We start from the raw sequence: 23,309 nt of genomic DNA on the forward strand, positions 1-23,309 counted from the left end.
GAAGCTGTATAGCTGCTGGTTCTGGGGAAGGGCCAGGGCAAACCCTAACCACTGGAAGAACTTGACTTTTTCCCCGCAGCTGTTCACCACCTCTAAAAAACAATGAGTGTTTTTGAGTCATGCATCCTTTGGGACCACATTCAGTTTCTTTGCATTTTTTCAGACTTTTAATAATTTTTAGGTCTTGTTTTTTGGAGAATGATATTAGTTGCATAAGCAGAAATAAGATTACAGAAACATCTATTACATAGAGTAAGATACATGTAAATGTTTCTCTATATATATTGTTCATGGTCATTCTGATTAGGTAGAAATTAGTGTCCTCTGATTTTATACAGTTTTTAACATATAATAAAATTTTAGCTTCCATATTATTGAGCAAGCCTAGGGAATTCTGTTTTACTTGTAATCTGGCTCCTATCTGCTTCATGAGTTGAAGAATGTACTTGTATTGGAAAAATAGGAAGGAAGTTTCTTGTCTTTGTCACAGAGCTTGGCTCATGCTAAGGTCTGTACTCTGAAAATCTTGCCTACTTGTGGGTTGCAGCCAGAGTAGGTCTGGATCTTATGCATTTGCTATTGATTAACCTCTGCTTGGATGTTAGTGACACAGAGGGTCATCATCAAGAACAGGGTGACAAAATAAGATGTTAGTTTTAGTTTTTTATATGTCAGCTTCAAAGAACTGATGAATACAACAACTTTAAAAGGATGTTGTTTGAGACAAATCACCAAAAGTGTAAGTTTCTATGAAAATTACTTAACAATGTTTGCTGTCTTCCTTAGAGAGCCACCTTCTGAAAACGGAACAAGCATCTATGGGGCTGGTGGCTTTATGCCTTACGGCTTTGCAGGAACCTTAGCTGGTGCTGCCACTTGCTTTTATGCCTTTGTGGGATTTGACTGCATTGCAACAACTGGTAAGAATAATGTCTTAACTCCAGGTAGAAGGTGAAAGTATTCCTTATACCACAGGAGTAGCTGTGCGTGGCAGCAGAGAGTCAAGGAAAGAGTGGGATTTGGGTAGGAAGGGTACTAGTTCCAGATCCATTTGTGACACCTGTAGTGACATTCAGTAGTTTAGTGAAACTACTGAGCCTTGGCTTCTATAGCTGTACAGACCCCTCAGATACTGTGAAGATTGCCTAAGATAGCATATGAGACCAGTACTTTGCAAGCTGTCAAATACTTAGTGTTAATCATAATTACTATCCTTAACCTTCTATTTGGAGTGCTATCACTTTAAAGTGATTATCTTCTTAAATTGTCTTTTCTTTAGTCAGACAAAACATTGACTGATTCTTTTATCTTTATCCTGTACAATAAGTACTCAAAGAAAAATTACTCTCCAACATAGAACATTTAAACAAATCAATTTCAAGCAATGAAATTGAAGATGTCATCAAAAGCCTACCAACAAATAAAAGCCCAAGGCCAGACAGATTCTCAGCCAATTCTACCAGACCTTTAGAGAACTAACCCCAATCCTCCTTAAATTATTCCATGAAATAGAAAAGGAAGAAACCTTTTCAAACTCATTCTATGAAGCTAATATCACCCTGATACCAAAACCAGACCAAGACACATCAAGGAAAGAAAACTTCACACCAATATCCCTGATGAACATAGATGGAAGCATTCTTAATGAAATACTGGCAAATTGAATACAAAAACATATTAAAAAGATAGTGAACCACAATCAAGTGTGGGGTTTATCCCAGGGATGCAAGGTGGTTCAACTTATAAAATCAATAAACGTAATTCATCACATCAATAGACTTAAAGACAAAAATCACGTAATTATCTCAATAGATGCAAAAAACGCATTTGACAAAATACAGCACCCCTTCATGTTCAAAACACTAGAAAAGCTAGGGATAATAGGAACATGCCTCAACATTGTGAAAGCTGTATACACTAAAGGCCAACATCATTCTAAATGGAGAAAAATTGAAAGCATTCCCTCTAAAAACTGAAATAAGACAAAGGTGCCCTCTTTCACCACTTCTTTTTAACATAGTCCTTGAAACTCTAGCTAAAGAGTTACAAATAGGAAAAGAAGGACTCAAACTAACCCTATTTGTCAATGAAATGATTCTATATTTAGATGACCCAAAAAAGTTAACCCCTGTCTCTCACCCTGCACAAAACCAGAACGCTTCTAGAACTCATAAATGAATTCAGTGAAGTGTCAGGATATAAAATTAACAATCATAAATCAATTACATTCCTCTACACCAATGATGAATCAACTGAAAGAGAAATTATGAAAACTATCTGAGTCAAACTAGCCTCAAAAAAATTAAAACATTTGGGACTTGAGCTAACAAGAGAAGCGAAAGACCTCTACAGTGAAAACTATAGAACTCTAAAGAAAGAAATTGAAGAAGACCTCAGAAGATGGAAAGATCTTGCATGTTCTTAGATAGGCAGAATTAGTATTGTCGAAATGGCCATAATACCAAAAGTGCTATACAGATTTAGTGCAATTTTCCTGTTAAGGTTCTGATAATGATCTTCATAAAATAGAAAAAGCACTTGTGAAATTCATTTGGAAAAATAAGAGACCCAGAACGACCAAAGCAATGCTTAGTGAGAAAAGTGAAGTAGGAGGCATCACAATAGTAGACGTTATTATTGTACGACACGGATGTAGTAAAGAAACCAGCATGGTATTGGCACAAAAACAGACACGAAGACCAGTGAAACAGAATAGAGGACACAGGCAAACCCACATAAATACAGTTACCTCATACTAGCCAAAGGTGCCATAAACATATGTTGGAGAAAAGATAGCCTCTTCAACAAATAGTGCTAGGAAAACTGGAAATCCATTTGTAGCAGAGTGAAATTTAACCCCTGTCTCTCATCCTGCACAAAACTCAAAAGTGGATCAAGGACTTCGGCATTACACCAGAGACCTTATGCCTACTAGAAGAAAATGTAGGCCCAACGCTCTGTCATGTCAGCTTAGGAACAGAGTTCCTCAACAAGACTCCTAAAGCACAATGAATAAAATCAAGAATCACTAAGTGGGATGGCATCAAACTAAAAAGCTTCTTCACAGCAAAGGAAACAATCAAGAAGGTGAACAGAGAGCCTACAAAATGGGAGGAAACCTTTGCCACCTGCACCTCAGATAGAGCATTAATCTCCAGGATATATAAAGAACTCAAAAACTTAACCCCTAAAACCCAAATAACCCAATCAATAAGTGGTCCAAGGAACTGAACAGACACTTCACAGAAGAAGAAATATGAATGGTCAACAAATAAATGAAAAAATGTTCAACATCACTAGTAATTAGAGAAATATAAATTAAAACTACGCTGAAGTTTCATCTCACTCCAGTACACTCATACATTGCTGGTTGGGATTGCAAATTGTTGCATCTCAGAAACCACCATTTGGCCCAGTTATCTCACTCCTCAGTTTATACCCAAAAGACTTAAAATCAGCATACCACAGTAACACAGCCAAGTCAGTTAGCAGCTCGATAATTCACGATAGTTAAGCTATGGAACCAACTTAGATTCCCTTCAACAGATGAATGGATAAATAAAATGCAGTATATTTATACCATGGAATATTGCTCAGCCTTAAAGAAGAATGAAATATGGCATTTGCCAGTAAATGGATAGAACTGGAGACTGTCATGCTAAATGAAATAAGCCAATCCCAAAAAACCAAAGGCCAAATGTTCTCTCTGATATGTGGATGCTAACACATAAAGGGGGTGGGGAGGGAAGAATAGAAATTCATTGGATTAGACAAAGGGGGATAAAGGGAAGGGAGGGGGTATGGAAATAAGAAACAAAATGAATCTTACATATAACTTTCCTATTTCCTAACAATTCAGATATGTACATATACGAATACACAACCAGTGAAACTCCACATCATGCACAACCACAAAAATGAGATCCTAAATAGAATAAGTTAAACTCCATGTGTGTATAATATGTCAAAATACACTCTACAGTCATGTGTATCTAAAAAGAACAAATTTTTAAAAGAAGAATCACTCTGCAAGTATTTCCTCTGGGTTCTTACCATTACATGACCTTATAATATAGTTGACCATGTTTTGGGTAATGCCTAATTTTGTAAGGATACAAAATATTCTTTTTTTATATTGCAACTAGAATTCCTTTAGAAATAAGTTTATGGGAAGCCTTCATGTTTAAGAGCCTACAGAGTGTCATGGAAGTCATTTAATCTCTGTGGATGAGTCATTTTCCAAGTGGATTAAGACTGTAGGCCTATCCCTAAATCCTTAAGAATGCTGATATGTTTTTTTGTTTTTTTTTTTAAATGGGAAACTTCTCTTTTTTTAAAATGCGTGACTTCTCCCTCTGGAAATTAGATTTTTATGTAATAGCTAAGTACTTTCAAAAAAAAGAGGGGAAGTTTTGTGTCAAATAAGTGGATCAATCTAAGAAAACAGCAGGGACAGGTGCAGAGTAGAATCATCATGGAGGACAGGAAGAATTTGACCCACATTAAGTTCTTTGCCCTTAATTTTATTTTATATTAAGCATGAATATCTTTTGTTTCTTTCCTTAGGCGAAGAGGTCCGGAATCCCCAGAAAGCTATTCCCATTGGAATAGTGACTTCTTTGCTTGTTTGCTTTATGGCTTATTTCGGGGTCTCTGCAGCTTTGACACTTATGATGCCCTACTACCTCCTCGATGAAAAAAGCCCCCTTCCAGTGGCATTTGAGTATGTTGGATGGGGCCCTGCCAAATATGTTGTTGCAGCAGGCTCTCTGTGTGCGTTGTCAACAAGGTACATTGCTTTGCCTTTGGGGTAGGGGCAGTTTGGGTTCCTCCATTAGTCTATATGATGAAAAATAAAAGTACAGTTAGTATCTAAAAAAAATTGCCTTTGTATGTTCTAAAAATATCCTAACATGATGAACTTATTTTGCAGCTGTGTGCTCTCACTAAACAGTTTGCACTGAATTGCCATGTAATAATATTAATTGATTAAAACAAAAAGCCCTTTTCCCCATCAGTTTAGAATTAGCTTTTCAAGATATGGATGGTCCAAGCTTCTACTCAAATATATATGGCATCAGCACAAACACATATATGTCACTCATCTTTGTATAAGTGTGTGTTATAAAACTTTAGGAATCTAACTGTGGTACGTTTTTCTGCTGGCCTTGGTGTTGCTTGCAGTGTTAGACGGTCTGAAACTGTATGCAGACTTGGCACTTCCTGCTGTCCCTTAAAGTAATACTGAGTCTGTATGAGTGGAAGATACGTGTTGTATCATTTTAAAATATAAACATATGCTTTTTATTATGAGCATAGACTTTTCAGAATGAACTTGCTCTAGAAATAGAAATTACCATTCTCAAATTAATGGTGGAAGTTCATATCCTATTTATCTGAAGAGAAAAGGGTATTTGAATCTTACATGGTCATATTCAGTTGCTGTTCGTTTTAATACTTTAGGATTCATATCTTGGTTTTTTTTTTTTTGAGTTATCCATATTTCCAATTAATACATGATCAAAAGTAAAATTTTACCCTAATATGGTACATTGTACTATAGAATATTTTTACAAAGAGAAAATTAATCTTTTTGCCTGATTACTAATGTTTTGAGTGAAAGTAATTTTCTAAAAGTCAAATTAGAAAAATAAATATAACTTTCAGTGTAGTTTTATTTCAGAATTCCTTTTATTTTTTTAAAACATAATAATGTTGAGTGGCAATTAGAAATTATTCTGTGACCTGGACACAGTAGTGTACACCTATAGTTTTAGTCACAGAGGAGGCTGAGGCAGGAGGATTACTTGAGCCCAGGAGTTTGGGGCCAGCCTGAGTAGTATTGTAAGATCTCAAAAAAGAAAGAAATTGCTATTGTGGGTTTCTCAGCCATCTGCTAGTGTTGAGGTTTATTTTGAAGACCTTCACATGGTTTAAAAACTCAGAATTGTAAACATATTGTGTCACTGTAGTCTTAGAAGGGTTGGACAGAGATTCATCTGTGATTAAGCTCAACACACCTTTATTAAAAGAGAAAATGGATTTTTAAAAATAAAGCATTTTACTTGTTTTCTCTTTAGTGTTCATCTTCTACAACTAAATAATAGATGGAATGGTATTACTAGAAACACAAGTAATTAAAAATCTTAAGCAAAATTCTTGTTAAACTTTACTGTTACTAACTTTTAGTTGTGGCTACTTCTCTGTACTACATTTGCAGTAAGTTGATTTTTTTAAAAAACCTGTATCAGCTTTAATTATCTTGTGATGCTGGGAATTATTACCAATTTGATCAAAGATTAGTCTATATGATGAAAAATAATGATAATATAAAAATGCATAGTTACTGAATATGAGATACAGCTGCTTAATCTCTTCTTTAATTATGTGTTAATTTAGGAATTTTATTTATGAATTATTGTCACCAAAAATGTCTTAATGATATTAATTTGGTTTTTTTGGTAATGTCTAATTATTTCATTTTAATTCAGTAAGATGCACACAGATGACTTACTTGCAATATTGTTTTCAGTGTGATAATTTGGTTGGGCAAATAATCTGGAACAAAATAACGACTAGTACAATGTATTGTCAAATATTTTTAAATGTCCAATCATAGTGCATTTTAAAATAATATACTTCATAATTATAGCTGTCCAGCTGATTTGTACACAGTTACTTGATTTCAGTGCTGAGGTGTAATCTTGCATGAATGTGTTTGCCATACTGCATGTCTTTGCTTTTCATTCAGTCTTCTTGGATCCATTTTCCCAATGCCTCGGGTAATCTATGCTATGGCGGAGGATGGGTTGCTTTTCAAATGTCTAGCTCAAATCAATTCCAAAACGAAGACACCAATAATTGCTACTTTATCATCGGGTGCAGTGGCAGGTGAGAGAGGGTTGATGTCTGTTGAGAAAAGGGGGATCTTTTTCATCAAGGATTCTGAGAAAGAATAGAAAGTTAGGTGATCACCTGTTTTGATTGATACGAAGTTCAATAGTTCAGTAATTTTTTGTGACTTGTTCTTGTTTTGAATTTTTTGGTTCTGCATGTTACTATGTCCAGTCTTTACCTGTGTATATACCTTTCTGGAATAATACTTAAAATAACTTACATGTGGATTATGAATTTTTCTGTTCTAGTCTTCTGGGCTCTATGTTTCCTTTACCCCGCATTCTGTTTGCCATGGCCCGGGATGGTTTACTGTTTAGATTTCTTGCCAGAGTGAGTAAGAGGCAGTCACCAGTTGCTGCCACGTTGACTGCAGGGGTCATTTCTGGTAAGCTTTACACATAGGCTTCTTCAGCACTGGACTGGAGCATTTTGTGCGCATGCATGGACTTAGAAAGTGGGTCTGCATGCTGTGCATGTAAGTTAAGAACAAAATCATGGATAAATTAATGTATGAGCATTGGGATTAACATTTGAAAATTGTGGTGGTGGTGGTAAATTGAAATTCATCCTTAATTGATCTTTTGAGATTTTTAAATTATGTCATTATTTTAACCATTTGGACTTCTAACTGATGTGCAAAGGTTATAAAATAATGCTTCTTCAATATGTATTGGGTATACTTTTTTAATTGATGAATGAGCACATGAAATTCTATTTTTGATACAGAATATTTTAATTGAAGAATCACTTAATTTGGGAAATATTAATTTTAAAATAATGATTCTAGGATTTTTTGAAAGTTAAACTTCACCCCTCCTTGATTAAAGTATTGAGAAATGTCAAAGATAAAAAATAACCTCTGGCTGGCCATTATACTCGCTGCCCTCAGTACTGTGGCATCCCTCCTTCCTGGGTGCCTAGTTCTCTAAGACTTACAATATCCTCTTACCCCATTTGGAATCTAGTTGTATTTGCACCAATTTGGACGTGTAACTTACATTCAGAAAATCCAGATTGCCTACATTTTGACATGTCTTAATATCCTTGTAAAATGCCTTCGGCCAGATTCTTATTGCATGCAAAAAATTTCAGAGATTCTACAGCTTGAAAAGAATGGTCTTAAAGGACTGTTATAGGAAGCAGGATAAAAACAATAGAAAGTTTTATATATATATATAAAATGATATAGTCTTGGTAGTAGACATTTAAGTCAAAATAATTTTGTTAAAGCTCTGATATATTGGGGACTTAGAGAGGGCTAATGCTTCATTATATATGAAATGAGATTTCAGGGCTAGAAAGTATTTGCTGAAAAAGTTTCACTTTGAACATTTTTCAATAAATCTGACAGTTGACAAGGTGTAGATTAGAAGGTCAGGTCATGTGTTTTCTCAGATTTCTGTCCCTATAAAATAAAGATTGAACTGGATGACCCAAAGATCATTTTATTTATCAGTGCATTACAGTATTAAAGATAGTTCATAAATTTTTCTTGTCAAAGGATCACACATTTTATTTAATCTCTAAAACCTTTTTCTCTTTTAAGTAAAACTATTGCCCAATAATACTTTGTATTCAGAATTTTAAAAATAATGTATCCCTTTCCACTTGAAAATAATGTAATTTAGCAGCATAATAAGATGTAGAAGTTAATAATGAAAGAAGGTAATTGTAATGGAATTCTTCTTTTAATGCTCTGAAATATTATATTTTGGTTATTTTGGACTCTCAGACCTTACTTGCCTGTATGGATAATCAATCATATTTTCCTCTCTAACTACTTTATTTCACTGTGATCCTTATACAACATATTAAAATTAAGTATACTAGCAATAAAGAGTTTTTGAAGTTAGGCTTACAGTGTATTTAAAGAAAAGATGTAGTATTGTAGAAGGAGTGCAGGGATGTTGGTTTAGGTGGAGCTCTGCCTCAGCCTGGTGATTGTAGCCTTGCTGAGTTAACCTGTCTATAAAATGGGGATAATCCGGTTAGGTCAGACTATGGGCAAATGCTGGGTTTTGGGTCAAAAATGGTCCAATAGCAGCTATTTTACATAGGTAAACTGAAATTATTTCCCATCTCATAAGATCATTGACTTAAAGATGAAATGAAATCATAAGATATACATCTTTCAGAGAGAGGTCTAGAATACCATGTAAATGTAATGTGACATTCTCTACTTATAGGATAAGGACTAATATGTGATAAATTTAAGTTAATATTAAAGTATATTTTACTTGCTAACATCATTGGGATTTGGTGTGCAGAACCACAAACTGGTCTCTCACATCTAACCAGTCTACCTGGAATGTATAGCTTTAATCACAGTAGAATTTCATCTATATTAGAAATATTGAATTGAAAATTATTGTATTGTTTAATTTTTCAAACTCATTTCAAAGTTTTTGAGTTGTATGTACTTCTTAATACAGATAGAAATTAAAATGACTATATAACTTCTATATGAAAACTCTCTGAAATTTTTTAATGATTTTTAATAATGAGCTAGCCAGTATTTGCTAGCAAAGTTTTTCTTCTGAGACATCCCAGGACAGTATTCTATCATATATTTTCACTGTTTGTCAGGACAAATGTGTTGCAAATAATAAATGAGACGTATTTTGTACTTGCTAGACAGCTGAGAGTCTTTGAAGACTGATTAGCAATTTATATGACCTAAAGAACACTTTATAACTATGAGAAATATATTTTCTATACTTTAATTTGTCATTGATATTGAAATTTTTAAAAAAGTGCCAGTTATTTGTCCCTGAGTCAAGTGATTAACTGTATTGAATTTCATCTGAGGTCATGAACTTGGTCTTTTTTCCTTTTCTTCTCCCAATAGCTGTGATGGCATTTCTTTTTGACCTGAAGGCACTTGTGGACATGATGTCCATTGGCACCCTTATGGCCTACTCTCTGGTCGCAGCCTGTGTGCTCATTCTCAGGTGAGTTGCCACTGGTTCTGAAAGGCATGTGCCAGGTAGGGCTCTGGGAGTAAAGAAAATGGGTCTTACCATCCTTTCTTTCAAGGATGCCAATAGTCTGACAAGGTGAGAGGCCATGTCCGTCATTAAAAATCATTGTAAAGTGGCAGAAGCAGAAGCAGCCTTGGTCTTTAGCAAAGAATTGAGCACAGTTTGATCATTAGTGATAGGTTGGCCCAATCTATGTAAATGGTAATTTCTTATAATGTATAAAGACATTTAAATATACAATACTTTTTGTCCCGATAATTCAGTGCCAAAATTTTACACTAAAAGTTTAATTGAAGAAGCATGCACACATTATTATTGCTGTATGTATATATGTGACTGCATGACCAATATGATTCTGCAACCTGTACATTCAGAACAATGAGAAATTAAACCCTGTCTGATTCAAATGTATGATATGTCAAGATCATTGTACTGTCATGTGTAACTAAAACAAATTTAAAAAAGAAGCATGCAGAGATAGATTTAAAAGATGTTCATGGAAAAGGTAAATTTACAAGAGTGAAAAAAAATGCAACTAACCTATCAAAAAGAGAATGGTTAGATAAATGAGGATACATTTATTCAGTGGATTCTTTTACAGCAAATAAAATGATAATTGTGTGGATATATATGTCAGTTTCAGGATGTAAACCTATATATAGCATCTGAGCTTACTTAAATAACATGTTTACATAAAGAATTGATATATGTATATACACATATATGTCTGGATGAAATTGTACCAAAATGCTAACAGTGATTAACACTGGGAGTGGTTCCAGGTGGTTTTAATTTTCTTCTGTATACTTTAGTGTATTTTTTCTCAGTGAGCATATTTCTTTATATGGAGGGAAAATACTACTTTCTAAAGTAAGCAAAGGCTGCTCAGAAGAAGAGGCCTCACTGGAGAAGGATGGGGGAGATACCAGGAGGTGGGGCCTGTGGTAGGAGGTGCAGGCTGCTATCTTGACAACTTTCTATAGAGGAAGAGGGCACAAATCATAAAGGAAAATGGTATGCACTGGGTAGGGAGAAGGCAAAATGGTTAGATGAGCTAGTCTGGGTTAAACTACAGGAGTCAGATTGGAAAGTTAGTGGAAATGAGACCAGACTATGATGAGGCCTTTGAATACCAACCTGAAGAGATTACACTATTCGGTAGCTGGTATTTAGCCAAAGTTTCTATACTGTTTCCATGAACTTCATTTCCTTTGAGCTTAGACAATTTCAGAAACAATTATCCTATTGTCACAATTGCCTCACCTTAAAATTTAACTGTTTTTTGCATCTATTGTATAACTTTCTAATTAAGTGTTATCAGAGAAAATCCAGGGTTGCTACAGATGTTTTATTGAAGAGGTTTGTGACCTGGGTCGGCACATCATGTGTCTGGGTCGTGGGAAGAGTCACTTGATTACATACAGTATGACTTTGTAACATGTCCTACTTAAGAGTTGTAGCTACAAAGAACTCAAAAAATTAGACAATAAGATAACAAACAACCCAATCAACAAATGGGCCAAGGACCTGAACAGACACTTCTCAGAGGAGGACATACAGTCAATCAACAAGTACATGAAAAAATGCTCACCATCTCTAGCAGTCAGAGAAATGCAAATCAAAACCACCCTAAGATACCATCTCACTCCAGTAAGATTGGCAGCCATTATGAAGTCAAACAACAACAAGTGCTGGCGAGGATGTGGGGAAAAGGGTACTCTTCTACATTGCTGGTGGGACTGCAAATTGGTGCAGCCAATTTGAAAAGCAGTATGGAGATTTCTTGGAAAGCTGGGAATGGAGCCACCATTTGACCCAGCTATTCCCCTTCTCGGTCTATTCCCTAAAGACCTAAAAAGAGCATGCTACAGGGACACTGCTACATCAGTGTTCATAGCAGCTCAATTCACAATAGCAAGACTGTGGAACCAACCTAAATGCCCTTCAATAGACGAATGGATAAAAAAAAAATGTGGCATTTATACACAATGGAGTATTACTCTGCATTAAAAAATGACAAAATCATAGAATTTGCAGGGAAATGGATGCCATTAGAGCAGATTATGCTAAGGGAAGCCAGCCAATCCCTAAAAAACAAATGCCAAATGTCTTCTTTGGTATAAGGAGAGTAACTAAGAACAGAGTAGGGACGAAGAGCAGGAGAAGAAGATTAACATTAAACAGGGATGAGAGGTGGGAGGGAAAGGGAGAGAGAAGGGAAATTGCATGGAAATGGAAGGAGACCCTCAGAGTTATACAAAAGTACATACAAGAGGAAGTGAGGGGAAAGGGAAAAATAATACAAGGGGGAGAAATGAATGACAGTAGAGGGGTTAGAGAGAGAAGAGGGGAGGGGAGGGGGGATAGTAGAGGATAGGAAAGGCAGCAGAACACAACAGACACTAGTATGGCAATATGTAAATCAATGGATGTGTAACTGATGTGATTCTGCAATCTGTATATGGGGTAAAAATGGGAGTTCATAACCCACTTGAATCAAAGTGTGAAATATGATATATCAAGAAACATGTAATGTTTTGAACAACCAACAATAAAAAATTAAAAAAATAAAAATAAAATATAGGTAATTATAAAAAAAAAAAAAAAAAGAGTTGTAGCTGCTGGTTTCATTTGAGCCAAATGTCTCTTTGAAAATAAAGACACAAGTATCTATTTGGGATAGGTACCAGCCTGGTTTATGTTATGAGCAGCCCAAATACTCCCCTGAGAAAGAAGCTCTGGGATCATGTGCCGATACAGCCTCAAAAAGTGAGTCCCAAGTCATCATGCTGCAACAACAAGGCTTCAGCCTGCGAACACTCTTTAGCCCCTCTGCTCTGCCTACACGACAGTCGGCTTCTCTCGTGAGCTTTCTGGTAGGATTCCTAGGTAAGTCTTCCTCACTGCATGTTGTAAAGACCAGCAGATGTGTGTAGATGGAGCCAGAATGAAGTGAAAGAAAGAGGACAGTAGGACTTGTGTTGCTCTAACCTATGTTAGCAACCAATTTGAGTCCTGAAATTTCCACCTAACAAGTTATGTGTAGTTGAGATTATGTGAGTATTATCAAGATAGGTTTATTGTGTCTTGATAATTGAAGAAGAAAGGAAGAAATTTCCTAAGGAAAGAGTTGCAGAAGTGCAAAACATTTCACTGGCTGTTAGGATACTCTGCTTTAAGTCTATCAAGTCAAATACCTCTTCCAATAATGGAACCGGAATCTGATAGGATTGGGAGGCAATGTAGTAAATCTTTGTTTGCTCACCCAGTTATCTAATTACCCGTAAATCCAGTGACTTTTCTTGATCATCATCGGTGTGGCACCCTGCTGGGCACTTGGAGTAGTAGGAGAGATGGTCCTTGCTTTCACAAGGCTTTTATGGCACAAGATTATTGCTGGCAAGCCAGGGAAGAAGAGGTTTCTCTGAAGAAGAGTTAGAGGACCCTCTAATATAGACTAGGAATCATGTCATTGTCTGAAACAGGGAGAAATGATGCAGGTCATATAATATTATCCATCTGAATTATCACTTTATGTTTGCAACAGCTTAAAATACACTTGCCATCTCTCATTGGGGGAAAAAAAAAGCGGGGGAACTGTCTACCCTCTATAGCATCCCATCAGTCCATGTAATATAGTCAGAGAGTAGCAAATGAGGTTCCAGATGGCATATGGGCAAGGAAAGCAAGATGGTAGCACCAAGTGAGAAGGTTGTTGTCTAAGCAGACGGTAATGCAGAATCATACAGTGTTTCTTAAATCAGTAAAATCAACCATCTCTTTTCCCAATGCAAAAGAAGAAAGGAGGAAGCAAATAATCTTTATATTCAGTGAAGCACATATATAAAGAACTCATGTTGTATCAGAATAGACTTAGAACTGCGGAAGTGAAGTGCACATGCTGACTTCATTTTAATACTTACACCTTGCAGCATTCCTCATATTGGGCCTGAGTATTCTGACCACTTATGGAGTCCAGGCTATTGCCAGGAGGGAAGCCTGGAGCCTCGCTCTTCTCGTGCTGTTTCTCGTTCTCTGCATCACCGTCATCCTCACTATTTGGAGGCAGCCACAAAATCAGCAAAAAGTAGCCTTTATGGTATGTGTGGTGGGGATTAGAGATCCTAAACATTGTGTGCACTTACTTCCCTCTGTTTGAACTGTGAGTTGTTTTTTTAAAAAAATACTAATTCTAACAATGTTAACCCATGAACAAGAATATCAAAATTCCTGGACATGTCCCTTTTGTCACAGTATTCCCTCTATATTGGCTGTTGTACTCCCCATTGCTAAAATTTGGATATGCTCCTAATGCAAGATTTTTATATAGGGTAATAAACAAATTTTTTTACTAATCTGTAATATCAGAAAAATAATTGGAATATATTTAGAGATTCAAAGCCCTCTCACATTTATTCCCATCGAAAGCCCTTCCTCTGTAATAATCATGTCCTATTAGAAGTGAGAGCAGGCTTGGGCTGGAAGAGGGTTACCATGTATACACAGAGTTCCAGAGGCATGCCCTGTTGATTTCTATAGTAGACGGATAAGCCCTTAACCCACTTTATCTTGGTGGTGATGCAAATCTCCTATTGCTTTGAGCTTCAGTAAATAATCTGAAATGTGTCTCTCCTTTCAGCAGTCTCTAGAAGTACATTTTTTACTTGGATTGGTTTTCTTGGAAGAATATAAATTTAATGATGCATTTTGAGAGTAATTATGACAAATTTATTGCGTAATTTTGGAATCATTTGAGGAATATGCTTTCAAATATGAGTATAAAAATATGAGTTTAAAAAGATGTCCTTTTCCTCTTAGGTTCCATTCTTACCATTTTTGCCAGCATTTAGCATCCTGGTGAACATTTACCTGATGGTCCAATTGAGTGCAGATACTTGGGTCAGATTCAGCATTTGGATGGCTCTTGGTAAGTTTTTTAATGTATTAGTTTTGGGAACTTTGGCCCTCTCTTTCATTTTTCATGGGCTGTCATTAGAGAATATTTCCTCTCTAACTTCAAGCTTTTTAAAATTCTTCAGTTCCTTCCTATCCCAAGTCTTAGAATACATCAGTGTTTTCTTTCTCAGGTATTTTTTACATACCTGTTTTTTTGTGTTTGTTTGTTTGTTTTTTGTTGTGCTTGAAGTGCTGGGGATAGACTTCAGGCTCTCGCACATGCTAGGCAAATGCCGTACCACCCAAAGATATTTCCAGTCCCTCAGATCCCTTTTTTAATGTAAATCTCTCAGTAAGCCTGGAAAACCACTTGGGTTCTATTTTCTCCAACTTATGAATGAGAAAAATGAAGCACAGAAAAAGTAATGTCATATCAACCCAAATTCTCACCCAGTTCTCTAAAATATAACCAAAACACAGCAAAATGCTTGCATATATGTAATTACCTTAAAAGAATACGTAAAACATCACCTCTTAGCCTCACACAGTTAGCATGACCGTTGATTGACAGTTCCTGTATACACCATTCTTTGGCCTCTCCTGGTGATAGTGACATGTGGAAGGCATATCCATGTTTTATTAACATAGGACATGCTTTCCAGAATAACTAACCATGACTGTGATAGTCCACCATGCATATTTAAGATGTAATTTTAGTCTTTACCTACATGTCATTTTGTTGAAAGTATGATATTGAGTTTTGAAAACATACATATAATTTTATTCCATATAAACATTGCCTGAAAAACATTTATTTAGAGAAAAATGCATGCTATAAAGTTGAAAATAAAGAAGTACATTTTTCTACCAGAAAAATATAGAGGAGACATGCTATGGGGTACCTTGTATTTGCATTCCATTCTTCTAAAATGCCAGAAAGAGAAGAGGGGAAAACCTATTAAGTTGTATGTTAAATTTCCCAGATGAAGAGTTACTTTCTGACACACCTAAAACTTTGTTGTTGTTTTTTTCCCTCCAAAAGGTTTTCTTATTTACTTTGCTTACGGCATTAGACACAGCCTGGAGGGTAACCCAAGGGATGAAGAAGATGATGAAGATGCTTATTCAGACAACATTAATACAACAGCAGAGGAAAAATCTGCCATTCAACCAAATGACCATCACCAAAGAAATCTCAGTTTGCCTTTCATATTCCATGAAAAGACAAGTGAATGCTAATGCTTGCAGGAGCAGAGCTGGTCCACAGTCTTACGTACATATCCTACATTGAATAAACTATGACAGGATGTCATCATCATGCTAGGTTGTCATGGGATTGCGGCGTGCACAGTTCACCTGAATTGTATCTCCTCACTTGGTGAATTATATGCATGGGAAACCTCCTGAGCTCTCTTCTCAGTGATGAATATCCCTAAAATAGTGTATGTGTGTGTGTATGTGTGAATGTAGGTATGTGTTTGGGAACATGAATGTTAAAAGTTAGTTGGTGTATTTTACTATTATTTTGTCACATCACACCAGTATTGTCATAATTGGTGGCATATACTGCACATACCTAAATAGAGGTAAATCACTGAATAGAAAGTGTTTTATACGTGCCCTCTGTGGTTGGGGAAATAATGATTGCTTTTCCTTAATAGGCTTCGTTAATGTCAGTGCAGGTACACTAAAGATGCAGTTGCCCACTATCATGTCTATCACTGATAGGGGTGAGGGGATAAAGAATGAGCCTTTTCTTTAAGTTGTAAATACCAGTAATGAGTTTAGTTCAGTTTTTTCCTGTGTGGTACAACAGTTTGCTAACTTCAGCCAGAAGGAGCATTTGCTTCTGCTGTTATATGCAGGACAGAATGGCATTCCATGTCACCAGATGGCATCCCCTGCAACTCTTCTTTGCAAGCTATGGTCCTTAGAGGTGAGATACCTGCACCGTCTGCACCCTCAACCCACTGAAGTGCTTGTGAGATGTACTGTGATCTACTTGGGACTCTTAAAACTAAGGAGTGAGGTGGGCCCCATGGCCTGAAAGCAGGAATAAATGGAAGTCACTTAAACCAGTAGAATCTGACAAATGACTCAGTTGATGGAATAATTCATACATTTTTTGTAGGACCTGATCACAGTTCAACATTTTTAACTAAACAGGCACAAAATTCACTCCTCTTTTTCTATTATTTTGTCTTATCCTAAGTGTGAGGGGATACAATAGCAAATTCTACCTTTACAACACCAAGTAGAGGAAAAGATGCAAGAATGTAAGAAACAACTCCCCTATTCTGATATTAAAGTGCCTGTTTGGATAGTAAAGGGCATTTGACCCAGTTTAAGGAGTTAAGATCTATTTTGATTCTGTTGTTTCTTTTGGAAGCACTTAGGGAAGTCTTCCACCCTGCTCCCCAATAAATCTTTTAGCACTTTTTATTTCCTTTGCTTTTAAATGACTAACAGTCATTTAAGCTGTTAGTACCAGTTAAACTATTAGTACCAGTTGCAGTGTTTCACAATAGCCATCAATAAGTGGGGAATTCTTTTGAAGAATTTGAAGAACATAATTACTTAAAGCTTTAAACTAAAAAATTAACCAAACTGAATTAAAGCTATATAAACATGATAACCTTTGTCTCTGAATAAATTGTATATGTTAAAATATTCTACGTTCTATATTTTACCTTATAGTGGATCATAAATTCATCTTAAATGTGTTTTGCTCCTCATGAATGACTTTTTGTGCAAATATTTAAATGGTTCATTAGAGGAGGCTAGAGCTAGACACTTACAGGTGGGTGGCATCCCAGAACACCTGGGTGAGTGTTACCAAGCATGCTAGTTGATCCCCCTAATCCAAAGGCAAGGAAAACATTTGTTTTCTGACATTTCTTTTAGGAGATCAGTTATCTTATTGATGCTATTCAAGTTACAATTATATTGTGTAGTCAGGAGTTGTTTTAATTGAATATCAGATTAATAGGTAGGAGGCCTATGTTTATAGCTGCTATGTTTTAGCATCCCTAACGCAACTCATTACTGACATTCCACAATTTCCAGGATGCATGTGGTAAAATCTGAAGCCCAGCCAAGTTTTACTGAAGGGGAGGAGTTAAATAAGCAAGGGGCAAAATATTTTAGTAAGGACTGTGGGGATGAAATCCTTGCTGTTCTAGCAGTACACTTAGACCCTTTTTATTCTAGAATCAATGTAGAATGGGCCCTTCACACAGGAAATGTGCACAATTTCATATATGAATCTTTTAATCTTTTACTATAACAAAATTAAGAAATTAGCTTAGAATGTGATAGGCAGCTAAAATATTATGCCCACTGTATTCAATTAGGGAGCAGAATTAAGTTAAAAATTGTTTTTTCCACATTGAAATGCTTAGTAGACAAAAATGTCTATGAAGAGATGCTTGGTCATGGCAGCACATTTTTTCTGTGAAGACTCAAGTGGATGTGCCTGTTTGTATGTATGTAAGCACGTTTATGTATGTATGTGTGATGTATATGTGTGTGTGTGTGTGTGTTTCAAACATCAGTGTATTAAGTTGTGTTTATGGTAGGCTTTGGATATGATATTGTTATTTGGATAGAAAAGCCAACTGATGTGGAGAAAAATTAGTGTTTTATATTGATAGGTATTTTAGGTTTTAAACTATTTAAAAATATACAGCAATTTTATATGTATATTTTCTATAGATAGATTAAGAAATATTTATCATGTTTCTAATATAAAATCACTGAACTCTACATTATAGATATATTATAACAGGTGCTTTGTAATCTAAATGGAGTAGAGGTAGGGACTTTAGGTATCACTGTTTACTTGTTTCCTTTGTACCTTTTCTGACACACCAGTTCTGTTGCCTGCATTTGAATTTATAACCCTTTGAACAAAATGTTATATTTACTTTTTTAGGATTACCAAAATGTTTTATGTAGATTTGACTAGTAATCAATCAAATTTATATAAAGTCCTCTCCAGAATTAAAAAAAAAAAAAGTATATCACATTCTTTTAATTGTGATTAAGTAAAAGCAGCTCCCATAACTTTTCTTTATATACTAGGAACTATGTTCTCAACATTTTTCAATGAAAATGTCTTATAATGACTCCTTAATGTTTTTCTCTAAAAAGGAATACTTTGTGAATTACCATAAAAGGCAATGCTATCCCTGCATTTAAGAAGATGACTGTGCATACTCTAGTTTAAAAACTCCTTATGAGAAAAGCTTGTTAGAGCCTTCGGTATATACTAAAATTCAGATAATTGCTTAACCACTTTTTCCCCCAAGATAAACATCAAGAAAACTAAAATATCATTTGATACATACACATGTGCATTAGTTCTATGTATCAACATCTCAATGTTGAAACTAATATCAGTATATAAAATTTTACTGTTACCAAAGTTGATATCAACCAATGAAAGGCAGAATAAGAGCCTGTTTTTTATTTTAATGAAAAAGTTTTTAAACTTTTTTATTTTAAATATTAGCCAAAATATTTTCTGAGTCCTGGGTGTTGGCAAGTTAGCTGTCAGTTCTTTTTGATAAAACATTTTTAATTAGAATCTGTTTTTACCATATTTTCTAAATTCATTTGAGTACTTCACAAGGAGTATAAGGGAAAGTAATTGCCCTCAATGATGAGAGAGCAGCTGAGCCTTATTATCTCTATCAGGGCATATTCCAGAATTGCAAACTACATGACAAAGTCGTGCCAAAATTCCAGCTCTCCTTGCCCTGCACCGTTGCCCTCACCGTTCTCCTGATTGCTTCAAGTGACAGCACCAAAATTACAATTCCCACAGGGCTTTCAAGGATTGAGTTTAGAGTGTACGTCATGGATTATTAAGATTCACGTGATTAGTGAGTATTTCTGGTGAATGAAGTTAACTACCCTTTTTGCTAGTGCCAAAACAGTGCCTTCTCTGTATGTTCTCTACTTTATAAAGTTCTCTAACGTGCTTATATATCAAGGGGAAAAGTACTAAAGATCATATAGTACCTAATGCCAGCAAAGGTCATTTTTTTTTTAAATGTATGGATGTGAAAATAAGGTTGCTTAACTTGTTTAGCTGAGTTTTTTTTTTTTTTTCTTGTATAATTATATTTAAACACTTTAAAATAGTTTTCTGGTTTCTGGATTTTTAGAGGCCTGATCCGTTATCGTTGTAGTTGTTGGTTCATACTGTTCATTATTGTTTTATGTATACGGTTTAGTCTTATTGATTTCAAATGCATTTTGTTATGGCCCAACCCAGTGGGTAACACTGCTTGCTGAGAACATTGTACTCAGCTGTTGCTCACCATAGCTAAAGCCACTGCCACAGTCTCTGGGCCTTCAAGACTCTTCTTTGACCACTGATAGCACCATCAAAACCAGAACCCCAGGGTCAGACAGCCTGTACCATGTGAGCAGCTCCAGCTACCCCTGTTGGTGGGGTCTTAGAATAATGGGGAGAATATGATATAAAAGACTTCAAATGCAAATAAGTTTGTTTGGGGTTCTTAATTTCAGTTCTGAATATCCCATGAGTATGTCCAGATAAATAAGGACCAAGGAACATCTATGAGTCATAGAAGAAGTGGCTGCTTCCTGGAACTGGCAGGGAAGGAGTAGGGCCTTCTGCTCTTCCTGTACACTGACGTGCATGGCCACGACCCAATTCATAAGAACCTTTTATTACCAACAGAATAGGTTTCTCTGACCCAAAACTGGTCAATGGACCCTTTATTTTTCAGATCCACTACTACCTGTGTCTAGTTGTCTTAATGCTTCGTTATCATTGTACTTAAAAGAAATTATTGATAGGGTCTAAACCATACAGCAATTCTATGTCTGTAAAACCCAACAAATACATTGCAGTTGTGCTAATGTAAAGATTTTTTGTTGTTGTTTAGGAGATAATTTTAAATTTAATGTTTTCAATGATAATCAGTGTGTCTTTTTACTTTTAAAGTTGGATTCTTTTTTTTAGAATTTGTAATAAAAAAACTATTGCTGCTTTAACTACTGTAAAATATGCTTTTTAATGCGATCATGTATTTTTAAATAAATTTTAATGTGACAGTAATTTAGTATGCATGTTTCATACAAACCAAAAGTATGCATTTCATATTGACTGAATACCTTTTTTAACTGGGGGAACTTTAAAACTCAGAAATACAATGTGATCTACTTTGAAACTATTTTGTTATACTTGCCTGGGGCCTACTATATAACTGCCAAGACCTGCAACATTAAAGAGATGTTTTTCCATATCTTCAAGCTTCTTGGCACATTCCCAAAACTATCAGTTGCTTCTGAAGCATGCTACTCCAGGGTCTCACAAGTGAGATTCTATACCACCTCAACTGCCATTTCATGGACCAGTCATTTTCACAATGCTCTGATCTATAGGAAGCTATTCAATGGTCATCCCACCAAACCATAACCTTTAATAACTGGTGAAAGGTTCTATACACCTAAAATTTTTCAGTATGGAAAATAAATATTTACAACTTCAACTCTTTTGACCCTCTGATAGGGAGAAGTGAAAGTATTTTGAACATGATTCTAAGTTACAAATCTTTTAAATTAGTTTAATTTTGAAATTTCTTGGTGTATAGTAGTTATATTGATGCTAGTAAAATGAAAGGAACACCTTGAAATGTTTACACTTTGATAGCAATTTAGCCAGCATGGAAACCATGCTAAAATAGCTAAGAATTTGCTAAGTAGATACCTAAAACCATGTATCTAATTGTTGTCTTGATTAGCATTGCTAATAAGTGTGGGTGCCCCATCTCTGCTTTGGCACCATGGGAGCACAGGAAGGAAGAACTCCCCAGCAGCTGTGTCTGGGTCCAGGCAGGACCCCCTAAGGGTACGAACATGACCTGAGTGTTTATAAAGAAGGCCACAGATAAGATTTCTCCTTGGGCTCACAATCCATGAGTTTTTGAGGGACTGTGTTGAGAAGTCCCCATCTGTGTGGGATGAGTGATTCATTTCGTCCCATAAAATATCTCAAAAAAATTCTCCAAGACATATAAAAATAACTCCCATCAACACATTACCTCAACTGTTTTAAAGTAGGCCAAAGTATGGGTGAAACTGGAAAGAAACTCAGTGCAAAACGGATTTACTTATGTGAATCTTTTTGGTAATGGTTGATAGCCACCTCTTAAATATGTTTAGATACCAGAGATTTGAGAGGTCATAAATGTGGGTAAAGAGGCCTTGTTCTACCAAGACTGGAGCAGTCGTCAGGAATAGAAAGACACAAAGCAGAGACTGCATTAGCAAGAGACCCAGGACTACATCATGGCCCCGGTCATGGTGGAAAGCAAGCTGATTTCTGGGTTCTGGGTCCTTTAAGCTATAAATACTATAGCATCACCATAGTTCAGGATTCTGGGGTTTCCCCATTTGGTGAGGTCTTCAGAATCTACCCCCACCTGCTCATTGATGTCTAATAATTCTTTACACAAGGACCAAGGGTATCATGTCCTGGTAGAAATCCAGCTTAAAATTGCCTGTTATTATTAATTTTTTTCTTTGGCAATGTTATTTTTCAAATTCAAATTCATCTTGAGATTTATGTGATTTAAGAAGCTACATGTGAGGGACTGGGGCTGTAGCTCAGTGGCAGAGCGCTTGTCTAGCACATGTGAGGCACTGGGTTCAATCCTCAGCACCACATAAAGACAGATGGGCATGCTACTCATCTACAAAAAAAAAATTAAAAAAAAAAGAAGAAGAAGCTACATTGGGGCTGGGGCTCAGCAGTAGTGCACTTGCCTGGCATGTGTGAGGCACTGGGTTTGATTCTCAGCACCACATATAAATAAATAAAATAAAGGTCTATCAACAACTTAAAAAATATATTTAAAAAAAAATGAAACTACATGTCTTGGAAAGCCCTTATATTTCTTGGAACCCTACTCCCATCCTTTTCTGGACTGTTATATCAGTTTTCTAGGGCTGCCATTACAAAAATACGACAAATTAAGTGACTTAAACAGCAGAAAGATATTTTTTTCACAGTTCTGGAGATCAACATGCTGATTCTAAATTAATTTGGAAAAGAAAATGTACAAGGATAATCAACAGAAGAAAAAATGATGAAGTGCATCCTTGGCCCAAAGAATAAAACCCACTACACATCCATAGCAATGAACACAGTGTGGTATTTCCCTAGGTATAAAAATATCAGTAGAATAAAATAAAACAAAAAAGATCCATTTACATATGTATTTGATACATACTAAAAGCCAGCTCAAAAAAGAGAAAGAACCAAATGGTGAAATAATGACCATCCTACAAAAATAAATAAATAAATAAATAAAAAGCTAAACATCTAACCAGCCATACCAAAAATAAATTATAGGGAGATTTAAAGTCTACACATGAACAACAAAATTACAAAATATCATGATTTAGTTTGATAATTAGAGGCAGAAGAGACATAAAGCCCAGAAGCCATGAAGGAAGTTATTGAAAAATGTAATTGATTAAATAGTGCTTTAATTG

The 23,309-nt window shown here is 35.6% G+C and overlaps 1 protein-coding gene across 5 annotated transcripts in view; it reads left to right on the forward strand.

Annotated features, from left to right (window-relative positions):
- Slc7a2 (solute carrier family 7 member 2) overlaps nucleotides 1-20,868 on the forward strand; it is a 67,152-nt gene extending 46,284 nt beyond the window's left edge. For 4 of the 5 annotated variants that reach the window (XM_046425954.2, XM_058573118.1, XM_046425952.2 and 1 more), the window contains 8 exons: nucleotides 787-920; nucleotides 4,567-4,789; nucleotides 6,752-6,891; nucleotides 9,746-9,848; nucleotides 12,562-12,767; nucleotides 13,811-13,977; nucleotides 14,697-14,805; nucleotides 15,817-20,868. In XM_046425954.2, coding sequence (XP_046281910.1) covers nucleotides 787-920; nucleotides 4,567-4,789; nucleotides 6,752-6,891; nucleotides 9,746-9,848; nucleotides 12,562-12,767; nucleotides 13,811-13,977; nucleotides 14,697-14,805; nucleotides 15,817-16,013 — 1,279 coding nt within the window. In that variant the 3' untranslated portion in view covers nucleotides 16,014-20,868. Of the gene's footprint in view, nucleotides 1-786; nucleotides 921-4,566; nucleotides 4,790-6,751; nucleotides 6,892-7,145; nucleotides 7,283-9,745; nucleotides 9,849-12,561; nucleotides 12,768-13,810; nucleotides 13,978-14,696; nucleotides 14,806-15,816 lie in introns of all 5 variants that reach the window. The other variant, XM_046425953.2, reaches the window with a different exon arrangement.
- The last annotated feature ends 2,441 nt before the right edge of the window (nucleotides 20,869-23,309 follow it).

Source organism: Marmota monax, unplaced genomic scaffold, assembly GCF_021218885.2.
Source record: "Marmota monax isolate L192 unplaced genomic scaffold, Marmota_monax_Labrador192_F-V1.1 WCK01_AAM20220418_F8-fsc00197, whole genome shotgun sequence".
NCBI classification, from domain to species: domain Eukaryota; kingdom Metazoa; phylum Chordata; class Mammalia; order Rodentia; family Sciuridae; genus Marmota; species Marmota monax.